Genomic DNA, 23058 nt, shown 5'->3' on the forward strand with positions numbered 1-23058 from the left:
TGTATGTGTATTTTTGTGTGGGGTATTTTGGGGAACTCACTAATTTGGCTACAATTGTGGATTTAAGTGTTTTAGGTACTTTAGAGGATTTAGGGAAGGCGATGGCGTGATTGTACACATCATCTTGTTGTTGTCAATTTGTAAGAGATACTCTAATTTATTACTCTGATTTGATATGATTGTAAAACTATGTTTTTGGTGACATGGGTTTGATGGAAATACAGTTTTTATCTCTATTAAAAATAAAAAATTTTACTATGATTTTTTGGACGTTACATTATTTCTTCGAATAAGACATCTTTTGATCATTCCTCAGCATCAATCATCGATTTCCAGCTCCATTAAGCTCCTATATTGTATCCAAGCTGCTTCCAAAAGCTTCCAGAATACTGCTTCCTTCGGAATACTTGAAAACGACTTAAAATATGAGCAGTACCAGAACTTTAGAGAAAAACATGAGCTAAACATTATTTAAACTAATGCATACACAAATATATAAAATATGATGCAAAAAAATAATAAAAACTAATTTAAAAGATGCAAAAAATGACATCTAACACATAATAGACTCACGCCATGGCACGCCTTTTAGAGCCATGGTTGTAGGTTTGGCTTAGAAAATTAGGTATTGTTTGTTCTAATTTAGATACATGATTAAGTTTGGTGTGGCTACTTATAAGGGTAATATATGCTACAACCCTTTCATTGTGACAATTGAAAGGCTACAACCCTTCCGATGTCTAAAATTAAAATTTTATATAGTAATCATGAAACAATGTATTAATGTGACATTCGGTAAAACAAGGTCATCATTCACTAGTTTAAGTCACCAGAAATACACTTTGTAATAGACCTAATGTAATGTATTCCACACTTTTAATGCTAATAAATTTTTGTACTTAGAAACGCATATCGAATAACACTTTAGTCTCTAATGGATGTAGATCGTTGACAAATACAACACTATTCACAATACATAAGTAATAATTAATACATTGAAAACAAGATTTATGTATTAATATTTTTTTATATACAAATAACACTCCAAATAGCTAGAGCATGAAAACTCGAGTCCATGGATATAAAGAATGTCAAAAACGGAGATCGTAGGCAAAAGTTGTGACCATTTAACGAAAATAAATTTCTACTATAATTGATTTTCTCGTAAAAGAACTTTAAATTGATTCGTAGGGATAGATATCAATAAGTATTTTGAACACATTTTTGGAACTAGACAATACTCTAATATCTGATTCTACTTTTGAAATCTTTGTATCACAAAGTTATAACGCTTTCACAAAAAATGTCGAATAACAACAACCAGAAAACAAATGAATTATGACTTTGAACTCATTTTTGACATAGTTATGTCTTTTGTTAGGAAAATACGTTTACATATTATGAACTGTAATTTCCGGGACATCGAACTAATTTTTTCGAAAAAATTGTGAGATTTCGTTTTTCGTCGGATATTTGCACATGGATTGTGAGAGCGCCACGTTTCACTATTTAAATGGTTACACTTGTCATGTTTGTGGAGGATCTATAATGACGGAAATTTTGGCTAGATGTTTAAGGTATAATTATAATAATTATATATTTTATCGACCAATTAAAATCATTGATTAGAGTAATTTTTCTTCATATGTGTTTTGAGATAATAAATAATTATCGTATACACATTAAGTAGACAAATATTATGAGTACATAATATTTGTAGAAAATCTTAATATAAAAATTATCGTTGAGCGATAAATTAACATTAAAAATAAAAGATTATTTAGGATAAATAATGTTAATGAAAGTTGTAGTAGTCGTGATCATGATTTTGTAGATATAAAGAATACCCAAATCTAACTTCGTATGAGAAAGTTATAATTTATCTAAATTTCGCGTACAAATGGATATGGAAATATGCGTCATAAAAAGCGAACCAAAGATAGATTGTTTTTTAGCCAAAGTGATGTAAATAAAATTCAAAGTGCTCGTCAATAGCAACACGTCGATATATGGAACGCCAAAATTTGACTTCGTATGCTACGCCCAACGTAGCCAGCTGGGAGCTCGTTTTTAAGTTTTATGCTCTACGCTAAGCATAGAGCCTTGGTACACCATGCGTAAGGTCAACTATGTTCACCTTTGAATTTTTGACCGAGTGTGACTTTTGATCAATTTGTGAGGGTTTTGGTATTGGAAGGGGAAAAACAGTCTTTTTCCTAAATTGTGGATTAGACTTGACTTGGGACTAGTTGAGTTTGAATGATTACCTTAATTGCTAATTAGGGTTATTTGGTGCAATTAATAGGCAAAATCTATTTCTGACAATTCAGGCGTGAGTTTTATCAGCTTTCGATGCGATGTGATTGTTCTCACTATACTTGCATATATGGTAGTATATACGTGCTGACCAACTAGGTCTTATTTTTTGTTACTGTGATATGTGTTACTGTGTGTACTGAGACTTTGGGTAGTCTACAGGGTTGTTGATAACCCACAGGGCGTGCTGTTTTCCCACTAAGACTTCGGGTAGTCTCCAGGGTTGCTGATAATCCACAATTGTTATTTGTGAAATGTGGTATTTTGGGGAACTCACTAAGTTCTATGCTTACAGTTGTTGATCGCATGTGTGTCAGGTACTTCTGATGATCGCAGGAAGACGAATGCTTGATTGTACACATTTTCTTGTAGTTTATGATTCCGGATATTTTGGGACACTCTGATATTATGATGATGATTTGTATTTGATACTTGTGATTTTCTTGAGATAGGGTTTTATGAAAATTCTTTTTATTTAATTAAAAATGAACATTTTGGTTTGAAAATTTTGATGTTATAGTTTGGAATGAATTAAGTGAATTGGTTTGAAAATTAATTTGAGCTTCGTTTAAGCATCCTTAATGTGCATTGCATATAATATGAGATTTGAGGGTTTCTTTTACAAATGAGCGATGCCATAAAGGACAAATGGTCAAGTATCTTCGTTTGAAGGGAACGATTCCCATGAGTTAGACAGTAGCAACTTCTTAGACTCTTAAGCTACATGATTAGGGATGAAATTTGCAACTCCATTCCATGATAGTTACGGTAATGGTCACACGACTCTCTAAAGTTTACGTAAATGAACGATTCCTTTCATATGTCATTTTTTAGTCAATAGAAACAAATTAGATTAGCATGAAGTGTCAATTTCGGTATATCCTTAGATTATTTATCCCTTAGAAAATGAGAGGCTTTTTTTTGAGTAGTGGATTGGGTTGGGTTAGGTTAGTTGCATATGAATTGGTATTATCTTCGATTGATGAACGTATCCTAAACTTTCCATTTGATACTATTATTATCCAAAGCATTGAAAATGATTTGTGATATGAGAAAATGGTTTAGAAATGGTTTGATATTTATGAAAAGTTTTCAAATGTTTCTGGGAATCATGACTTGTGATTTCGGTCATTTCTATTGCTCATTTCCATTCCACAAGTCGAATTCTGGCATTACTCATTAGGTTTTCCAAACTTAACGTACTATTTTGACATACACTCATATGTGAAGAGGAAACATATAGTGACCATGTTTTGATATTTAAAAAGGATATAACTTGTATGATCTATCTAAATTTCTTTTATGATATTTGATTGTAAACACCATTTTCTTTGAATGACTTAACTTTTGGGTTTTTAAACTATATTAAACGCTTGGGACAGAATTTCGCATTTGAAATTTAAAATCATTTTTATGAAATTAACATTTCTTCTTGCCAGTACAAGGGGTGTTTCTGTACAAGGTTTAAAGTTTTTACCTCATCATTTTTTTTACAAAAAATTAAAAATAAAATCATCCAGGTTTAAGCCTCCTACAATTAACAACCACTAAAATCATTATGTTAATAAGTGCTACCCCGATATTCAAAATCTCTAAGTTTCCTTAAGCATTGTATCTTTAGTTTGTCATCACTTACTAGCCTCCAACGAATTACCTACAAGATATACATACAAAACAAACAATATACATAGAATAATTGGTTTGCTCTCCAAAAGAGACATTATGGAGAGAGGGAATACTCAAACACAAATAAAGAAATAGAGGACCATAATGCGCCAAGATAGGATACATTAACACTCCCCTGTAGAGATAGAGGATCAACAATGATACCTAAGGATGTGTTAAGTTATGGGGTGTTGGATGTTGACTTTGATATCTTGTAAGATATACATAAAGTCATTGGTTACTCTCTAAAAGATCTTTTATGAAAAGAGGAGAAACTCTAGTATAGAGACATATAAGACAATGTCACACTGATGTGACATACACTAACATTGAAATATGACAAGGTTTTGTGAATCATCATTTCTCAATAGTCGATGCACATCATCCTCAAAAATTGGAGACTATAAATGAGAAATTTGAGTGTATTATTGTTAATCAAGAAACATACTAATGACACTAGGGATCAAAATCCAACACTTGGTGTCATAACACCCATTTTTACTGAAATTTGTCTCTATTTTTGATGGAGAATGTTCAACATTGTAATCAAATCTCGAATGATAGTACGAAAGTGAGTAAAAACTCTAAAATTATTGGTTTGATTTATAGAGAAAGTAAGTAGACGAACAAAACATAGACTGACATTGTATAAATATTTATTGGAACCACAAATCCAAAGTGTAACATCTCAAAAATCACAACCAATTTAAACTTTTCAAATCAACCCATTTACAAATAATTTTTTTTTACAAAACCATTGTTTTCAAAACATTGTTTAAAACAGAGTCTCCCAAGAACAACATAAAATCACGATGTGTACGGTCACGCCTTCGCCTTCCCACGATCCTCGGAAATAACTAAAGCCATAACCAAAATCTTTAAGCCAATGCTTAGTGAGTTTCCCCCAAAGTACCACCACTCAACACACATATCATATTCAAACAAGCATGTTGGGTCCAACCAATCATCAGACTGGAATACCCCCGGGTCCACAGCCATCAGTCTGGATTACCCTTGGACCAATTAGTCATCGGACTGGAATGCCAATATATAACAGGTCCACTCAGTCATCAGACTGGAATACCAATATACATCGGGCCCACACATTCATCCGACTAGAATACCCTCAGGTCCACTCAGCCATCGGGTTGGAATACCCCCGGTCTGTTGACTTACGCACATAGCAGTAAAGTCTCAACCCAACACAATATGTCGACATATAACAGAAAAAAAATCAACAAACAAATAATCATGCAACCAGAAATCATAGGTAGTCCTACAGATCTACCGGTCTACGCATATCAACAACTATCATATAATCATACAAGTCTATCCCACACTCAGCATATCACAAATCAATGTATAACAGGATATCAATCCAATGGGCCAGCCTTGGTGCCTTCGACCCGTAAGTACAATGAAAAACTCAACTCAAAATTTGATCAATAGCTGATCACTACTCTGCTCCCAAATACCAGCTCAAACCAACTCCTAAATGTCACAATATTATCCATTAATAATATTTTTCCCCAAAATATCCTTGGTCAGCGATCAGAAGTCAAGGCAACACTTAGCCGAGTCAACCCAATCGAGCCAACCTGACCGAGTCGACTCAGCCGAGTACGCTGGGCATACTCTTCTATATGTGGGGCGTAGTCCATGGTTGACCATCTTACGGGGTGCTGACCACGTACGCGTAACGTACCACTTGGTACGCCTAGCATACGTGCCACTTCAGCCCTTTCCTAATTAAGAGCTTAATACTCCAGATCTTCATGTCCAAAATCAGATCCAAGGCCAAAATATCCTCAAGAGTCATAAATTTTCCGAGTTTATGACTTTGCATGTCCATTAAGTGCTTAAAACTCAAAATCTCAACATCTTAATGCATTAAGACCTTCCATAACATGCATGGAGCAAAACTAACCATCAAGACTACATTTTTATGACTTAAGACATCTCCTAAGGTCTGAAAGGACAACTTATTGGGTCAAGAACATGCCATGCTCAAGAATCACTATATTGGGACAAAAGTGTCTTACAAGAAGAAATGTCTAGATCTACAAGATGGAGTGATCAAGTTGAAAACTTTATACCTCCTGGACGTTGCTAACAAGAAGGAAATCCCATATCCAAGATGCTTCCAAGCGCCAAGCTCCTCTCACCACCTTCTTCTTCTTCTTCTTCAAGAACACTTCCAAAACACTCCAATGGGCTCAAAATGCACTTTTCTCACTTAGGGTTTGCTTGGTGTTGTTTTTCACAGAGGGAGGCTGATGTAGAAATGAGACATGAGGCTATAATGAGGTTTATATATGGACCAAACCCTAAAAATTAGGGTTTGCACATTCTTCATGTACCCCCTGCGTACGATATGTACACCCAGCGTACTAGGGCACACCCTAGTACGCCTAGTGTACACAATGTATGCTGCTCAGCGTACTACACTTGGTACAAATTACCATATTGCCACTATTAGCCATTTTGTAATCATTTTCAATCCCAAGGGCTAAAATGCAATATTATTCAAAGATAGGGTTGAATTTGAAATTACCTTGACATCGGGATATTACAGTTCCCCTCCATTTGAAATAGACTTCGCCCTCGAAGTCGGCCGTCGCGAATAACTCAGGATATTGCTCTCGCATCTCAGCCTCTAGCTCCCAGGTCCATTCTGAGCTTCTCCGATGTTGCCACTGAACCTTTACCAAAGGTAACTCCTTGTTGCGCAGGACCTTCATCTTTCTCTCCAATATAGCGATCGGCCTCTCAGTATTATTCAGGGGCTCATCGACCTGAATATCACCCAAAGGGACCACTGCCTCACCGTCCAACACACACTTCCGCAAATGAGAGACATGAAAAATGTTGTGGATCTGACTGAGCTCACTCAGCAAATCCAACCAGTAGGCCACTCTGCCTACCCTGGTGATCACACGGAAGGGTTCAATATACGGGGGACCCAATTTCCCCCTCCTCCTGAAGCGTATCACACCCTTCCATGGTGATACCTTCAGTAATACCATATTGCCAACCTGAAATTCCAACTTCGATCGACGTCGGTCAACATAACTCTTTTGCCGACTCTGAGCTATCTTTAGTCTCTGCCTGATCTGCTGAATAAGCTCCGTCGTATGAATGACTACTTCGGTCCTTCCCATGACCCTGTGACCAACCTCTCCCCAGCATACAAGGGTACGACATCTCCGGCCATACAAGAGCTCAAAAGGCGGGGCACCAATGTTGGAGTGATAAATCTTGTTGTAGGAGAACTCCTCAAGAGGTAGGTAGGAATCCTAACTCCCAAAAAAATCTATAACACAAGCCCGCAACATATCCTCAAGTGTCTGGATGGTCCACTCACTCTGACCTTCGGTCTGTGGATGACAAGCAATGTTGAAATGTAGCCTCGCGTCCAGTTCCTCGTGGAACTTCTATCGGGAAGTGAACTGAACATCTTGGTATGAAACAATGGAGACCGTGAACCCATGACGAGCAACAATCTACCGGGCATACACATCGGCCAAATTATTGGCCGAAGAGCTCTCCCAGATGGCCAAACGTTGGAACTCTTGGTCAATCGATCCACGATGACCAATATAGCAGCAAAACCCTTGGCAGTCTTCGGCAACTTGGTGATAAAATTCATGGTGATCTGTTCCCATTTCCACATGGGAACCTCCAAAGGCTGCAGCTTGCCATGCGGCCTCTGATGCTCGGTCTTGACCATCCTACAGGTCAAGCACCTCTCAATGTACCAGACTATCTCCCTCTTCATACACATCAACCAATAACTCAATCTCAAATCCCGATACATCTTGGTGGCTCTCGGGTGTATAGAAAAGCGAGACTTATGAGCCTCCTCCAATAATATCTGCCTAATCTCACTAGAAACTAGAACCTAAACCCGAACACACCAGGTCCATAACCCCCGACTATCGGTGACAAACCTATCGATATCGCCCCTGATCCTCTCCTGTTTCCAGCTCTCCTTCCTAATTCCCTCTGCCTGTGCCTCTCTGATCAAACCCAAAAGTGGAGAATCAATGAATATCCTCATACACATCTCTCCGACTGAAGATCCATCCGACTTGTGGCTCAAGGAATCTGCTACCACATTCGCTTTACCCGGATGGTAAAGGATCTCGCAGTCATAATCCTTGACCACGTCCAGCCACCTGCGCAGCCTCATGTTCTGGTTCGGCTAGTCCATAAGATATCACAAACTCTTGTGATCTGTGTAAGAAATACAACGGACCCCATAAAGATAATGTCCCAAAATCTTGAGGGCAAACACCATAACCCCCAACTCCAGGTCATGAGTAGGATATCGTGCCTCATGCGGCTTCAGCTGCCGCGAAGCATAAGCAATCACTCATCCTTTTTGCATAAGGACCGCCCCCAAACCAGTGATGGATGCATCACAAAATACCACGAAATCCTTGAGACCCTATGGAAGGGTCAACACCGGGGCCTTACATAACCTCTGTCGCAGCGTCTCAAAGGCAACTTGCTGCTCAGAGCCCCATCGGGAATCCACTCCCTTCCTCGTCAGACTAGTGAGGGGTACTGCGATCTTGGAGAAGTCTTGAATAAATCTCCGATAGTATCCTGCCAAACCAAAGAAACTCCTGATCTCCGAGGGAGATTTCAGAACCTCCAATTGCATCACAACCTCGATCTTGTCCAGATCGACGAAAAATCCCGTCTTGGTTAACGAGATGTCCCATTAATTGGACCTTGTCGTAACCAAAACTCACACTTGAATAACTTGGCATACAGCCGTTCCCGCCTCAATAGTCCCAAAAGTTCTCAAAGGTGCTCCTCGTGCTGTGCTCTGGTCTTGGAATACACCAAGATATCATCAATGAACACAACAACAGATTGGTCGAGTATCGGCCTGCACACCCGATTCATAAAATCTATAAATATTGCACACGCATTGGTGAGCCCAAATGGGATCACCAAAAACTTGTAATGCCTATAATGAGTCCGGAACGCGGTCTTCTCCACGTCCTTCTCTCTCACTCTCACTTGATGATATCCAGACATCAGATCGATCTTGGAGAACCAAGATGCACCCTACAACTGATCAAAGAGGTCATGAATCCACGGAAGGGGATAACTGTTTTTCACAGTTAACTTGTTCAAGTCCTGGTAATCAATGCACATCCGGTGCGAACCATCTTTTTTCTTGACGAACAGTATCGGTGCTCCCCACGGCGAACTGCTCAGTCTGATGAATTTTCCTAAGAGCTCCAAAAGCTGAGAGGACAATTCCTGCATCTTGGGTGGTGCCAAGCAGTACGACGCCCTGGAAATCAGAGCCGCACCTGACACTAGATTAATCTTGAACTCAACCTGCCTCTTGGGAGGCACACCGAGTAACTCATTCAGGAATACATCAGCAAACTCACTAACAACTGGCACATCTAAAACCGAGACCTGCTCCCCTTGCCGAGTATCAACCACATAAGAAAGATAACCCGTACATCCATGTTGAATATACTGCTGAGCACTGGTTGCCAAACAAAGCCCTGAACCAACCTGGGTACCCTCTCCATAGACCACCAGTTCTCCCTCACTTGGGGTTCGAACTACTACTCGCTGGCCCTTGCAGTCTATCATATCACCAAATTTGCTCAGCAAATCCATACCTACTATCATGCATACATCCCCCATGGGGATAAGGATCAAATCTATTGGATAAGGCACCCCAAAGATCTCCAATACACAACCCTGATACACTCTAGATGCAGAAACCCCGTGTTCGTTGGCGATAGAAACCCGCAACGGACACTCTAACTCCCCAATAAGCATATCAAACTTCATATTGAACGTCTGGGATACAAAAGACCGACTCGCTCCCGAGTTAGAACAAGAGTAGGCAATGAGCTCACTAGGACGGTACCTAAGAGAATCATAAATATAAGCATACCATAAAATAATCGACAGAACAATAAATAGAAACATACTCGTCCCGGCGTCTGGTGTCGCCCTGGCCTCCTTTGTCGTGAGCTGAAAAGCGCGACCTCGAGCCCTCGGGGGCTCTGCCCTGCTCTGGCTCCCATCCGTGATCCTCGTAGTAGCCGGTGCTAGAGCCTGCGCAGGTCTAGTAGCAAGCAAGGGACAATTGGCCTTCACATTGTTAACCCGGTCGCAATGATAGCAAATCCTGGTGTTGGGTACTAGAGCCTACTGACGACCGTCCCTCGCAATGTGGCCCTGCCTGCCACATTTGTGGCATCTAGAAGAAGATCGACAAGCACCATCATGAACCTTTCCGCACTTTCAACAAGTGCGGCCCCTATGACTCCCAGATCTCATATCAGCTTCCTTGAGCCGCTTCGCCGCAAGTTGCAATAGCGTCGGGGCCTGCCTCTGCTCCCTCGTTTGGAGCTCCATCTCGAGCTCCCGCCACCTAGCGGCCTCCTGCAAATCCACCAGTGAACCATAGCGCTGCATAGACACAAATTGGCGGATGTCCGTCTTAAGCATATTCAAGTACCGGGTCATCTAAGCTTGCTCAGAAGAAGAAAACTTAAGAAAAATATAGCTCTCACTGTGAACATCTTGGTGATCTCCGTCACCGAATCGGTCCCCTGTATCAGATCTAAATACTCCTGGGCCAGCCTCTCCCGCTCTACCAATGGAAAATATCTCGAGTGGAACATCTCATAGAAATGCTCCCATGATACTGCAACTTGCTGCTTTGGGGTGTATGAACTAGTAATCAACCTCCACCAATACTTCGCTCCAGACCGAAGAAGGTTCAGAGCGCACTTGACCTTCTGGTCAGCTGGGCAAGATCAAGTAAAGAAACATCCATCAACATCTAATAGCCACCACATGGAAATGATTGGATCCTGAACCTCGTCAAACACCGGGGGCTTGTATTGTCGAAGTTCTGATAGTGGAAAGCTCTCCCAGCGCCAATCCTTGACGCAGTGTCAGTCTTAGAAAGTGCAGCGTATCGATCATTGAAGTACTCCATCATAGAGGTCTTGATAGACCCAAAAAAACTATGGTATCTGTTCCCGGACAATAGAAACAAACTCCTCACGAATTATCTCCCTAACCTGGTCCACAGTCAATCCTGGCCCATCCTGGACACCTGCTCCGGCTCCTGATCCGGATCCTGACTCAAATCGCCTCGTAACCACCATACTGAAAATATACAAGGGAGATATCAGATAAAGCACATATCATACCATAGGAACCATTCCCCAACAAAACCCTAGGGGCTGTGACTTCCCTATTACGCGTATGGATCCTGTGCTTCCAGTAGTACGAGCCCATACTACATTCCGCACCTACCCGTATTTTCCTCAGGGATCATCACAACGACCCTAGAAACACTCACTAGAATACATATACATCATATTCTCATTTCCTAGAGAAAGGCTAGACATTCCTAAGCTGGTCGGCTAACCCCACATAAGTCATCTATGAAACTTCCACCAGCCCTGCAACACTCGTGTATGCTAATCATACATAACACTCAATCCTATAGACAGTCGAATACTTGATTCTACTCTAAGCCCAAAACCAAACAAGGAACAGGAAATAAGGCTAAATAAAAAATTCTCAGGCTATAAGATCTTAGTTATGTATAATTTTGATGCATACACTAAGCAACTATAGTAATGATGTTAATTTCATATAAGGAAGAAACCCTAGGCAATCAAGCATCAAATAATCAGACAATTCTATCATGCAATTCCTGAAGATCCCTAGCCTATCACTAGCATGCTGTTCTAACATATCATAATATCAAATAACACTGTGGTGACTTGGGGTCTACTTACTGGGTCTGGCTGATCATACACATCACATCCTTTCTTGATTATTTATGAAACAATTTTAAAAATCATTTTTAAAACCTTTGCAGTTCCTTAGTTTAATATTGGATTCACATGAGTGTTCCTCTAATTCGCTCAAACCAAGACTCTGTTACCAACTTAGAACATCTCAATAATCTCAACCAATTTAAACTTTTCAAATAAACCGATTTACTAATAATTTTTTTTACAAAACCATTGTTTTCAAAACATTGTTCAAAACAGAGTCTCCCAAGATCAACAACATAAAAGTAGGATGTGTGTGGTCACGCCTTCGCCTTCCCACGATCCTCAGAAGTACCTGAAACCATAACCAAAAACTGTAAGCCAACGCTTAGTGAGTTTCCCCCGAAGTACCACAACACAATACATATATCATATACAAACAAGCATGCTGGGTCCAATCAGTGATTTGAGTGGCATACCCTCGGGACCACAACCATTGGTCTGGATTACCCCTGGCCCAATCAGTCATCGGCCTGGAATACCCTCAGGTCCACTAAGCCAATGGGTTGGAATCCCCCTCCCCCCCCCCCGGTTTGTTGATTCCGTACAAAGCAGTAAAGTCTCAACCCATCACAATATCTCGGCATATAACAGATAACAACAAAATCAACAGACAGATAATCATGCAACCATAAATCACAAGTAATCCTACAGATCTACCGTTCTACGCATATCAAAAACTATCATATAATCATATAGTTCAAACCCACACTCAACATATCATAAATCAATGTATAACATGATATTAATCCAATGAGTCGGCCTTGGTGCCTTCGACCCGTAAGTACAGTAAGGAAAACTCACCTCAAAATCTGATGAATAGTTGATCACTACTCTGCTCCCAAATATCGGCTCAAGCCAACTCCTAAATGTCACAACATTATCCACTAATAATATTTTCCCAAAATACCCTTGGTCAAACCTGGTCAACGGTTAGAAGTCAAGTCAACACCTAGCCGAGTCAACCCAGCCGAGTCAACCCAACCGAGCCAACCCAATCGAGTCGACTCAGCTGAGTATGCTGGGCGTACTCTTCTGTATGCGAGGTGTAATCGGTGGTTGACCAGCTTACGGGACGCTGACCATGTACGCGTAGCGTACCACTTGGTACGCCCAGTGTACGTGCCTTTTCAGCCCTTTCCCCATTAAGAGATTAATACTACAGATCTTCACGTCCAAAATCAGATCCAAGGCCAAAATATCCTCAAGAGTCATAAAGTTTCCAGATTTATGACTTTGCATGTCCATTAAGTGCTTAAAACACAAAATCTCAACATCTTACAGGGTGCTGACCACGTACGCGTAGCGTACCACTTGGTACGCCTAGCATACGTGCCACTTCAGCCCTTTCCTAATTAAGAGCTTAATACTCCAGATCTTCATGTCCAAAATCAGATCCAAGGCCAAAATATCCTCAAGAGTCATAAATTTTCCAAGTTTATGACTTTGCATGTCCATTAAGTGCTTAAAACTCAAAATCTCAACATCTTAATGCATTAAGACCTTCCATAACATGCATGGAGCAAAACTAACCATCAAGACTACATTTTTATGACTTAAGACATCTCCTAAGGTCTGAAAGGACAACTTATTGGGTCAAGAACATGCCATGCTCAAGAATCACCATATTGGGACAAAAGTGTCTTACAAGAAGAAATGTATAGATCTTCAAGATGGAGTGAGCAAGTTGCAAACTTTATACCTCCTAGAGGTTGCTAACAAGAAGGAAATCCCAGATCCAAGATACTTGCAGGCTCCAATCTCTTTTCACCACCTTCTTCTTCTTCAAGAACAACTCCAAAACACTCCAATGGGCTCAAAATGCACTCTTCTCACTTAGGGTTTGCTTGGGGTCGTTTTTCACAGAGGGAGGCTGATGAAGAAATGAGACATGAGGGTATAATGAGGTTTATATATAGACCAAACCCTAAAAATTAGGGTTTTCACATTCTTCACGTATGCCCCGCGTACGAGGTGTACGCCCAGCTTACTAGGGCGCACCTTAGTACGCCTAGCGTACACAACGTACGCTCAGTGTACTAAAGTTGGATCAAATTACCATATTGCCACTATGGGCCATTTTGCAATCCTTTTCAATCCCAATGGCTAAAATGCAATATTATTCAAACGTAGGGTTGAAATTGAAATTACATTGACATCGGGATGTTACACAAAGTCAAGTTTTTTTTTTGTTCTTTAAATCTTAGATATGTTAATGATCTTGCAATTTTCGGCAAAGCCGAGTTTAGTTTTGAAAGAGAGGCAGTTGGGGGGTGGGTGTGGGGGATAGAAGGCGGGGAACAGGACAAGTGAACATCTTAAAGGGAAGAGATGGGTGGGGGTGGTTATTATAGGGCTGTCATTTTTGATAAATTATTTCTCACTAACTTATCAAATGGTACAAAATACCTTTTTTTTAAATTATTTTAATATCAGTATAAATTAATAAGCTAATAAATAAAAAAAATACTTAGACACTTCCTAACACCCATGATAAGCTCTCAGTCTACTCTAATAAATGAAGGTTTTTTTGCCACATGTTACACTCTCATTCAATTTGACAAATGCCATTTTGTGGTTATTTTGAATTAATTTGTTTTCCACATGTCATTTAATTAGTTTTTTCTATTTTATTAAATTCCACATAATATTTTAATATATTAATTACAATAAATGGATATCAACTTCATTAATGAAGTTACCTTTTAATTTTAAAATTCTCAAATTAAAGCTCATTACTTTCTTTTGTTTATTTATTTAAATTTAAAAGATAAAAACATTTCAGTTATAAATTCATTATTCTTTATTTTTCTTATAAATTCAAAGTTCTCAAATATTATATATATATATATATATATATATATATATATATATATATATATATATATATATATATATATATATATATATATATATATATATATATATATATATATAGAGAGGTAAGTTCAATTGAGAAAATAAAAAATGTTGAAAATATGAGAATCATTCTCAGCCACTCATTTATTTTGCCGCAAAAGCGTCCCTTATACCAGCGGAAATGGATAAGGAATAAACATGTGTTTCCAACAAAACATATTTCCTTAAACTATGCTAATAATTACCTTAATATATACAAAAACATAGTTTTTTTCGTTTTTTTAATTTTTAAGAAGCTATTTTTATCGAAAAATGATTTTAAATATACCAAAATTCATGATTTTTTATTCTCTACAAATAGACATCCATATTGATATACTTTTAAGATAAAATAATTTTTTTTATATTTTCAGCTATCGTTATTCATAAGTGAATAAAAATGTATCAGATTTTTGCTACAGTACATTCGTTATTCAATTATGAATAAAAATATATAATTAATTTTTTTTACAGTTTAAGTATCATTTATACTACTTATTCATATATGAATAACAAATTAACTGTAACAAAAATCTGATAAATGTTTTATTTATATATGAATATAAAATATGACGACAACTAATACACGTTTTATTCATATATAAATATAATATATGACAAAAGATGATGTAGAAAATATATTTTAAGTAAGAAAACTTTATTACGTGTCATATTTATATATGAATGATACTTAAACTATATAAAAAAAATTAAGCATACATTTTATTCATAAGTGAATAACGAATGTACCGTAATAAAAATCTGATAGATTTTTATTCACTTATGAATAACGAGAGCTGAAACTCTAAAAAAATAAATTTTTTATTTTATCTTAAAACTATATCAATATGGATGTCTATTTATAGAGAATAAAAAATTATGAATTTTGATATATTTAAAATAATTTTTCGATAAAAATGGCTTTCTAAAAATAAAAAAAAAAATAAAAAAAAAATATGTTTTTGTGTATATTAAGGTAATGATTAGCATAGTTTAATGAAACATGTTTGGTTGGAAAACACATGTTTATCCGTTGTCCATTTGCGACGGTACGCCTAAGTGTTTTGCGGCAAAATAAATGTGTGGCTAAAAATGATTCCCCCATTCTCAACCTTTTTTTTCAATTGAACCCTCCTATATATATATATATATATATATATATATATATATATATATATATAGAGGAAGGATTATTTGAGAACTTAAAGTTTCCCGAGAACCCGAGAACTAAAAGTGGACCGTAAGATCAAAAAAAACTAAAGGCTAAGATTAAAGGTGTCATTTTTGTAATTATTCGCAATTGTAATGGCATATTTGGTTTTAAAAAACAAATTAGAGGGGTAATTTAGGTATAAGAAAAAACAATTCTCTCTATCACAGTTTCTCAGACTTTAGACGTCGTCTCCTCCGTCTCCACCTCTCGTTCTCTCAACATCGCCGACGATCGATCTCTGCATCATCTCCGACAACTGATTTTCATCTCGGCCTTAAATCTGACAATCGGTTCGAAAATCGATTGAATTACCGATCTCTTGATCCCAATCTCGGTCCACAATCTGCCCTAATCCACAACTCACACGATGAAGATTGACAATCGACCACAATCATTGTCGATTTCAAAAATAATCACTACATATTTCAACCGGAGGCACGCAATCGAAGTTAATCATTCTTCCTAGTGTCGTAACCTAAGAGCTTGTTACACATCCAGATTCCGATTTCCCCGAATAACACCATCCCTAGCTGAACTGAATCTTTGTTTTCTTCTTTTCCACCGTTCATGGCGGCAGATCTCACTTTCAGGTAATGCTTCACTTGCATTCTCGTTTTCACTTTATTGATTATTGTTTTCATTAGTTCATCTTCTTCATTGTTAATCCAAGCTTCGATTGTTGATTCCAGATTCTTTATACACCAGTTTCATTGTAATGCTACTTGAGTTTGATTATATAATGCTTCTTCGGTTTTCCAGGTTGCGTCTGTGCTGTTGAATCTTCTCAAGAACGAAAAACCTGTACAAATTTCCTTCGTTAAGGGCTTGAAATGCCTTTACAGATACATGGTGGTTCAAGTGTAATTCATTGTTATATCAATGCTTAATAACAAGCTTCTGATGTTTATGTAGTTTAAACATTTATGATATATGATATCATTTGTCCTTGCTAGGACTCCAGAATCTTTGGTTGCTAGATTGATGTGGCTTGGTATAAAGGATGGACGATATTTTATGCGACATGTCTGCCAAGATGCAGATGATCTTCAAACATATGGTTGGAATAAACATAATGGAAGAGACTATGGACAACCGGTTCTAATTGATCATGGCATGACATTAACCACAAGTTTCTTGAAATCCAAGGTAGATGGAAGTGGCTATGGAGGAGACCGAGCTTTTCGAGTTGGAGTGCAATCTGAAAAAGTATAAACCCTACCTGTTTCCTGAAATGATTTTTTGTTGGTATTGCTGAATTAGATCAATGTTTCCTACACTATTTCCTCCACTGAATTCCAATTTCCACCACTGCATGCAATTTACCATGTATTGTTCTCCTTTGTTGTTGTTTTTTTCAGATTGAGTGAAGAAATGCCAAATGCTGCACATCTTTTCTTTTATGTGGCTGATGAGGGTGAAAATGCTCTGAGCTTAGGTAGAAGTGTTACCGAAATTCATGAGAAGTCTCTATTGGCATTTGGATCACGATCAGATGTCAGTGATTGGGAGCTACACTTAAAATCAATGGTACAATCCAACTTTTACTTTTTACACCTAAAACATATTTTTATTACAATAAAATCATGATTATTTGATGAAATTCCTTTTTTTAGGCTCATGATATTCTAAATGTTGTATTATTATGAAACAAAAATCCAAGATTTTTTCAAAAAAAAAAAAAAAAACTTGGATTTTGTATTTTCAGTTGGAGTTGTAAGAACCATTTTCAAAATTAATGTAGCAAATCATGCCTATAAAGTAAGCTTTTCCCTAGTTTCAATATAAATTTAAAAAATTACCTAGTTTCAATCATATGAATTACATGTGATTCACATGTAAATCACAAGTGAAACACATATGAATTACATGTGATGCACATGTAAATCACAAGTGAATTACATATGAATTACATGTAAATTACAAATGAATTACATGTGAATTACATGTGATTCACATGTAAATCACATATGAATTACATGTTATTCACATGTAAATCACATATGAATTACATGCGATTCACATGTAAATCACAGTGAATTACATGTAAATCACATATGAATTACATGTGATTCACATGTAAATCACATGTAATTCACATATGAATTACATGTAAATCACATGTAATTCACATATGAATTACATGTAAATCACATGTAATTCACATATAATTCACATGTAATTCACATATGAATTACATGTGATTCACATGTAAATCACATGTAATTCACATATGAATTACATGAGATTCACATGTAAATCACGTGTAATTCACATATACATCATATGTAATTCATACGTGAATCGTCTATGATTCATATGTTAATCACATATGTATTTTTGTAAGTGTTTTTGCATCAATCAATTTTTTTTTAATTTTCTTGTAGATTTGGAAGAAATTGTGGTGAATATTGAAAAGGTGAAGATGATATATTGAAGAAAAATATGGAAATATTGAGACGAAGACATAAAAACGCTTTGAAATTTGGTACATTTTTTTTTTGTTTTTAATATTTTTTTTTGTATCGAATAAAATACTTATTCTATTATGTTTATAGATTTGTAAATAAAATGAGTTTTTTTTATGATCTACTTACGAATATTATAGTATAAAAAATATGAATATATGCATTTGAAAAAATATGCATATATGCACCTAAAATTTTATTTTTTAAAAAAAAATGCAGTTTTTTTTTAAATACAGTTTTTTTGAAAAAAATGTAACTTTCTTTAAAAAACTTGTAGTTTTTTTATTAAAAAATGCAGTTTTTTTAAAAAAAAATTGCAGTTTTTTTTAAAAAATTGTAGTTTTTTAAAAAAAAATATTTTTTCAATTTTTTTTCAAAAATACATGTTTTCTATAAAAAATTAAAAACTCTGCATATAAAAAATTAAAAACTCAACCGATCTCAACCCTATATATATATATATATATATATATATATATATATATAATTAAATTAAATTAAATTAAATTAACCTATATAATATATGTGTCTCGAATAAACTAAATATAAAAAGATTTACGTTTTAAAGTAGAATTCAACAATTATCGTCGGTTAGTAACTTGATCATTGGTCCACGCGTACATCATTCATTTTATATAACTAACAGATCAAGTGATGAATACAATTATCATATGATCATACCATAAGAAAGTATACAACCATGTACTTTCTCTCTCCTCTATCTCTCTATATAATTAATTTTCAAGGACATGAATCCTTTTTCTTTAGGTCACATTTTTTGAAGAAACGGAAAGAGGAAAGATGGAGAAAGTGACACAATCCCTGAAAGCCAACCCCAAACGTGAAGTATGGGACTGCGAAAGCTCTCTATACGACTCTTTTGAACTCAAATCTTTCGAACGACAGCTTGATTCTGCAATATCCTCCAGAACCATGTCAATGCCCCACCTCTCGTCGTCGTCCTCCTCCTCCTCCCTCCGCCACCAATTACCACCACCTTTCGATCACAAACCCACCTCCAAGAAACCCTTCAGACTCAGCCGCTCCCTCAACAAGCTAATCCGATCAGTTTTCCGGCCTAGACATAACCACCATACCTCATCAAGAGGTGAAGGTTTTTACGTCTATGATACTTCAACTGCTCTCTCCACCATACCAGAGGTGCCGGAGACCATGCCGGAGTTTGATCGGCTTTCACCAGACATGAAGTTATTGATCACAAGAACGGGTTCTGATCGGTTTATGCCAACTTCTCTCGGTATATCATGTGCTTGACAATTACAAATATTTCATTTTCTACATGTTATTAGGTATAGTAATTAGTTTTCTTGCTTTTGAAATGTTTTATAATATCCTTTTATGTATAGGACCATGTATTATACTTTTAATTATAAGTTTACTCTTAACTATATGTATATAACTAATCAAATTCTTGAATATAGTATGACATGTGTTGTTTTCCATGAAGAATAAAATAATTAAAATAATTGTTGATCGAGTCAAATAATGTGGTATGAACTATAAAGTAGGTGTGTTGTATATTTTGTGGATGAGTTCTGACTGTATTGGTACACGGTCACTTTTGTCATGCTAAGCCTGCTTAGGTTTGTGCTATTATGAAGTTTCATAATTTGTCTGTCGATGTTCATCACTAATAAAAACCTTCCATTTCAAATTAAAATAATTATGTGTACAACAGCTGCTCTTTTTTAAAACAGGTTAGATACCAACTGTATATTGTTGGTTTTATATCAACTGTATATTATTGGTTTTGTTGGCGTAATTTACGAAAAAATGCCCCATGGCGTTTTGGAAAACTTTCCATTTTTTACAGTACTTTTTGTCTTGGTTTAGGTTTCTGGTTTAATTAGTTAAAATACGGATTAAGTTTACGTTATTTTATTTTTTCCAGCAATAAAGATCTTGTTTAACAAGTAATTACAATCTCTTTTCTTTACTGTTATTCCTGTATTTCCTATGTTCTTTCTTTCCTCTGTTACTCCACTTGTACCTTTGGAACCAAGGTAATACCAGATTATTACCTTTCACTTGCTATCAGAGCCAACCAAGCCGTTCGGCTGAAATCCCACTATGGAAGGACGGAAGATGCATTACCCTGTGTAACTATATGCGACATGGGCGATTAAAATGGAAGTCTACATCAGGAAGTATGGGATGCGAGTGAGCCTAAGAATCCCCAAAATGCAGTTGGTGTCAAGGACAAGATGGCAATGGCTGCCATCTCGGAAGAGATATTATTGCCGATAGCGAAGAAGCAAATGATAAAAGAAGTGTGGGAAACACTGAAGACCATGTATATGGGTGAGGGTCGCGTTCGGAGAGCAAAGGTACAATCTCTAAAAGTTGAATTCGAAATTTTGACCATGAAACAGTCCGAGTCAATTGATGATTTTTTTTCCACAAAAATCAGCAATACCGTGAGTAATATTTGGGCATTGGGCAATAACATAGATGAAGCATATGTGGTAAAGAAGATATTACGAGTGGTATTTTTCAGATCGCATATATTATCAAACAATTTGTTGATCTTGAAAGCATGCCCATTGAAGAAGTAGTTGGAAGACTCAAAGCGCATGAAGTACACATTCATGTTCATAATGAGATGGATAAGAAAAAGTTTATCTTAACTCATGAAGAATGGCCAGAATGAACAAGAAGCAAACAGGCGGGCAAGGATCAAAGAACACGCGAAGGAACAACTCAAGAAACCATGGGGGTCGAGGAAGAGGTAGGAAGATATGGAGGAAATCACTAAAACATAGGTAATCATGGGTAAAATCAAACTCAAAAACATGACAAAAGCAAGATACAATATTATAATTGCTAAGAATAGATGCATTATTCTTCCGAATGCAAGAACCCACCAAGAGAAAGGAATCAAGACGTGATTCTAACCCAAGATCACAATTATGCCGAACCATCCTTGTTACTCACGACATTGCATGATAAAAATATGAAAGATGAATTCATGCTAAACAAAGAAAAGTAAATGCAAGGCTAAGACAGGAAGATGAAGTGCCAAACCAGATATGGTGTCTTGACAATGAGGCTAACAACCACATGGCCGATGAAAGGGCTAAGTTTAGAAAACTTGATGACTCGGTTAATGATTTTTTCAAGTTTGGCAATAGGTCTAGAGTTCAAATAAACGGAAGGGGTTCTATCATTTTTAAATACAAGAATGGTCAGCGTCGAGAACTCAACGAAGTGTATATTGTTGAAAATAATTCAGAAATTCATCTAAGTTTATTTATCATGCATGTTTTATTAGTTTAATTAGAAGTTGAATAATTCAAGACCACGTGTGAAGATGATTCCTGGTCTTTAGCATGTAGCCAGTTAGTTCCTAATTTTGTGCTAAGTTCCTAGATTAAATAGCAAGGCATATGTACGTTGTGTAGTATCCAGCTTGTTTTCTCATTTTGATCAGTGAATAAAAGTACTTTGCCTCAAATATCCTCCGTGCCTTCACTTGTCCTCTGTGCTGTGCAGCTTTCTCAGAAGGCTCTTTATTCCAGTTTTGCCCTTCCTGTCTTTTATCTGTTTTTGTCCCCTGTGCAGACTTCTTTCCTGTCCCTTGTTTCTTATTGTGGTAAAAAAGGTATTTGCTGCCCCTGCAAGAAACCAACATCTGGTATCAGAGCTTGGCTTTCCTGGTGTATGCCAAAGTATCAGCCTCGTGTAATAGAGATGTCAGGAAACAATGGTGAGAAGGAAGGGAATGTTACTCTTCACTATCCTATGTTGTCACGAAGTAATTATGGTGCGTGAGCCATAAAAATGAAGGTTTTCATGCAAGCCCAAGGAGTATGGGATGCAGTGGAACCGAGGACATCAAACACAGTGGTGGAAACAAAGAAAGACAAAATGGCGATGGCTGCAATCTATCAAGGCATACCAGAAGATCTTCTACTCTCACTGGCCGAGAAGAAGACTGCAAAAGACATGTGGGACGCTTTGAAGACTCTATATATGGGGGCAGATAGAGTGAAGACAGCAAGAATTCAAACTCTGAAAACAGAGTTTGAAGCCATGACCATGAAAGAGATAGAAGGGGTGGATGACTTTGCCGCGAAGGTTAGCAATATAGTGAGTACTATGCGTACCCTTGGTGACACTTTGGAAGAATCCTATATTGTAAAGAAACTGCTGAGAGCAGTACCACCCAAGTTTCTCCAAATTGCCTCAACAATTGAGCAATTTGGGAACATAGAAGATATGTCAGTTGAAGAAGTTGTGGGGAGACTCAAAGCCTATGAAGAAAGAATGAGAGGTCATGGTGGTGAGCCAGAAGACAAAAAGCTTCTCATGACCTATCAAGAATGGTCTGAGAAAAGTAAAAAGAAGAGAGAAGGTTACTCAAAGTCTAAGTCAAACCGTGGTGGACTTAGTGGCTCACGTGGAAGAGGAAGAGGCAGGGGTAGAGGCCGTGGTGGCCGTGGAAGAGGTGGAAGTCATGGTGCATCTACCAGCCATGACAAAAGTAGCATACAATGCTATAACTGCCAAGAGTTTGGGCATTATGCAGCCGAGTGCTCAAACCCAAAAAAAGAGAGGAATCAAGAAAACAACCTGGTCCAATGTGACAATGAACCAGCTTTGTTGCTGTCATGGCTAGAAGACAAGAGAAATG

The 23058-nt window shown here is 37.1% G+C and overlaps 1 protein-coding gene across 1 annotated transcript; it reads left to right on the top strand.

Moving 5' to 3' along the window:
- The first annotated feature begins 19064 nt into the window (after positions 1-19064).
- Positions 19065-21678, top strand: LOC145122676 (uncharacterized). Its single transcript, XM_079058237.1, has one exon. The coding sequence runs from the start codon at positions 19206-19208 to the stop codon at positions 19677-19679; it is 474 nt and encodes a 157-aa protein (XP_078914363.1). The 5' UTR covers positions 19065-19205; the 3' UTR covers positions 19680-21678.
- The last annotated feature ends 1380 nt before the right edge of the window (positions 21679-23058 follow it).

Source organism: Lactuca virosa, chromosome 6, assembly GCF_052849685.1.
Source record: "Lactuca virosa cultivar CGN04683 chromosome 6, Lactuca_virosa_CGN04683_v6, whole genome shotgun sequence".
NCBI lineage: Eukaryota > Viridiplantae > Streptophyta > Magnoliopsida > Asterales > Asteraceae > Lactuca > Lactuca virosa.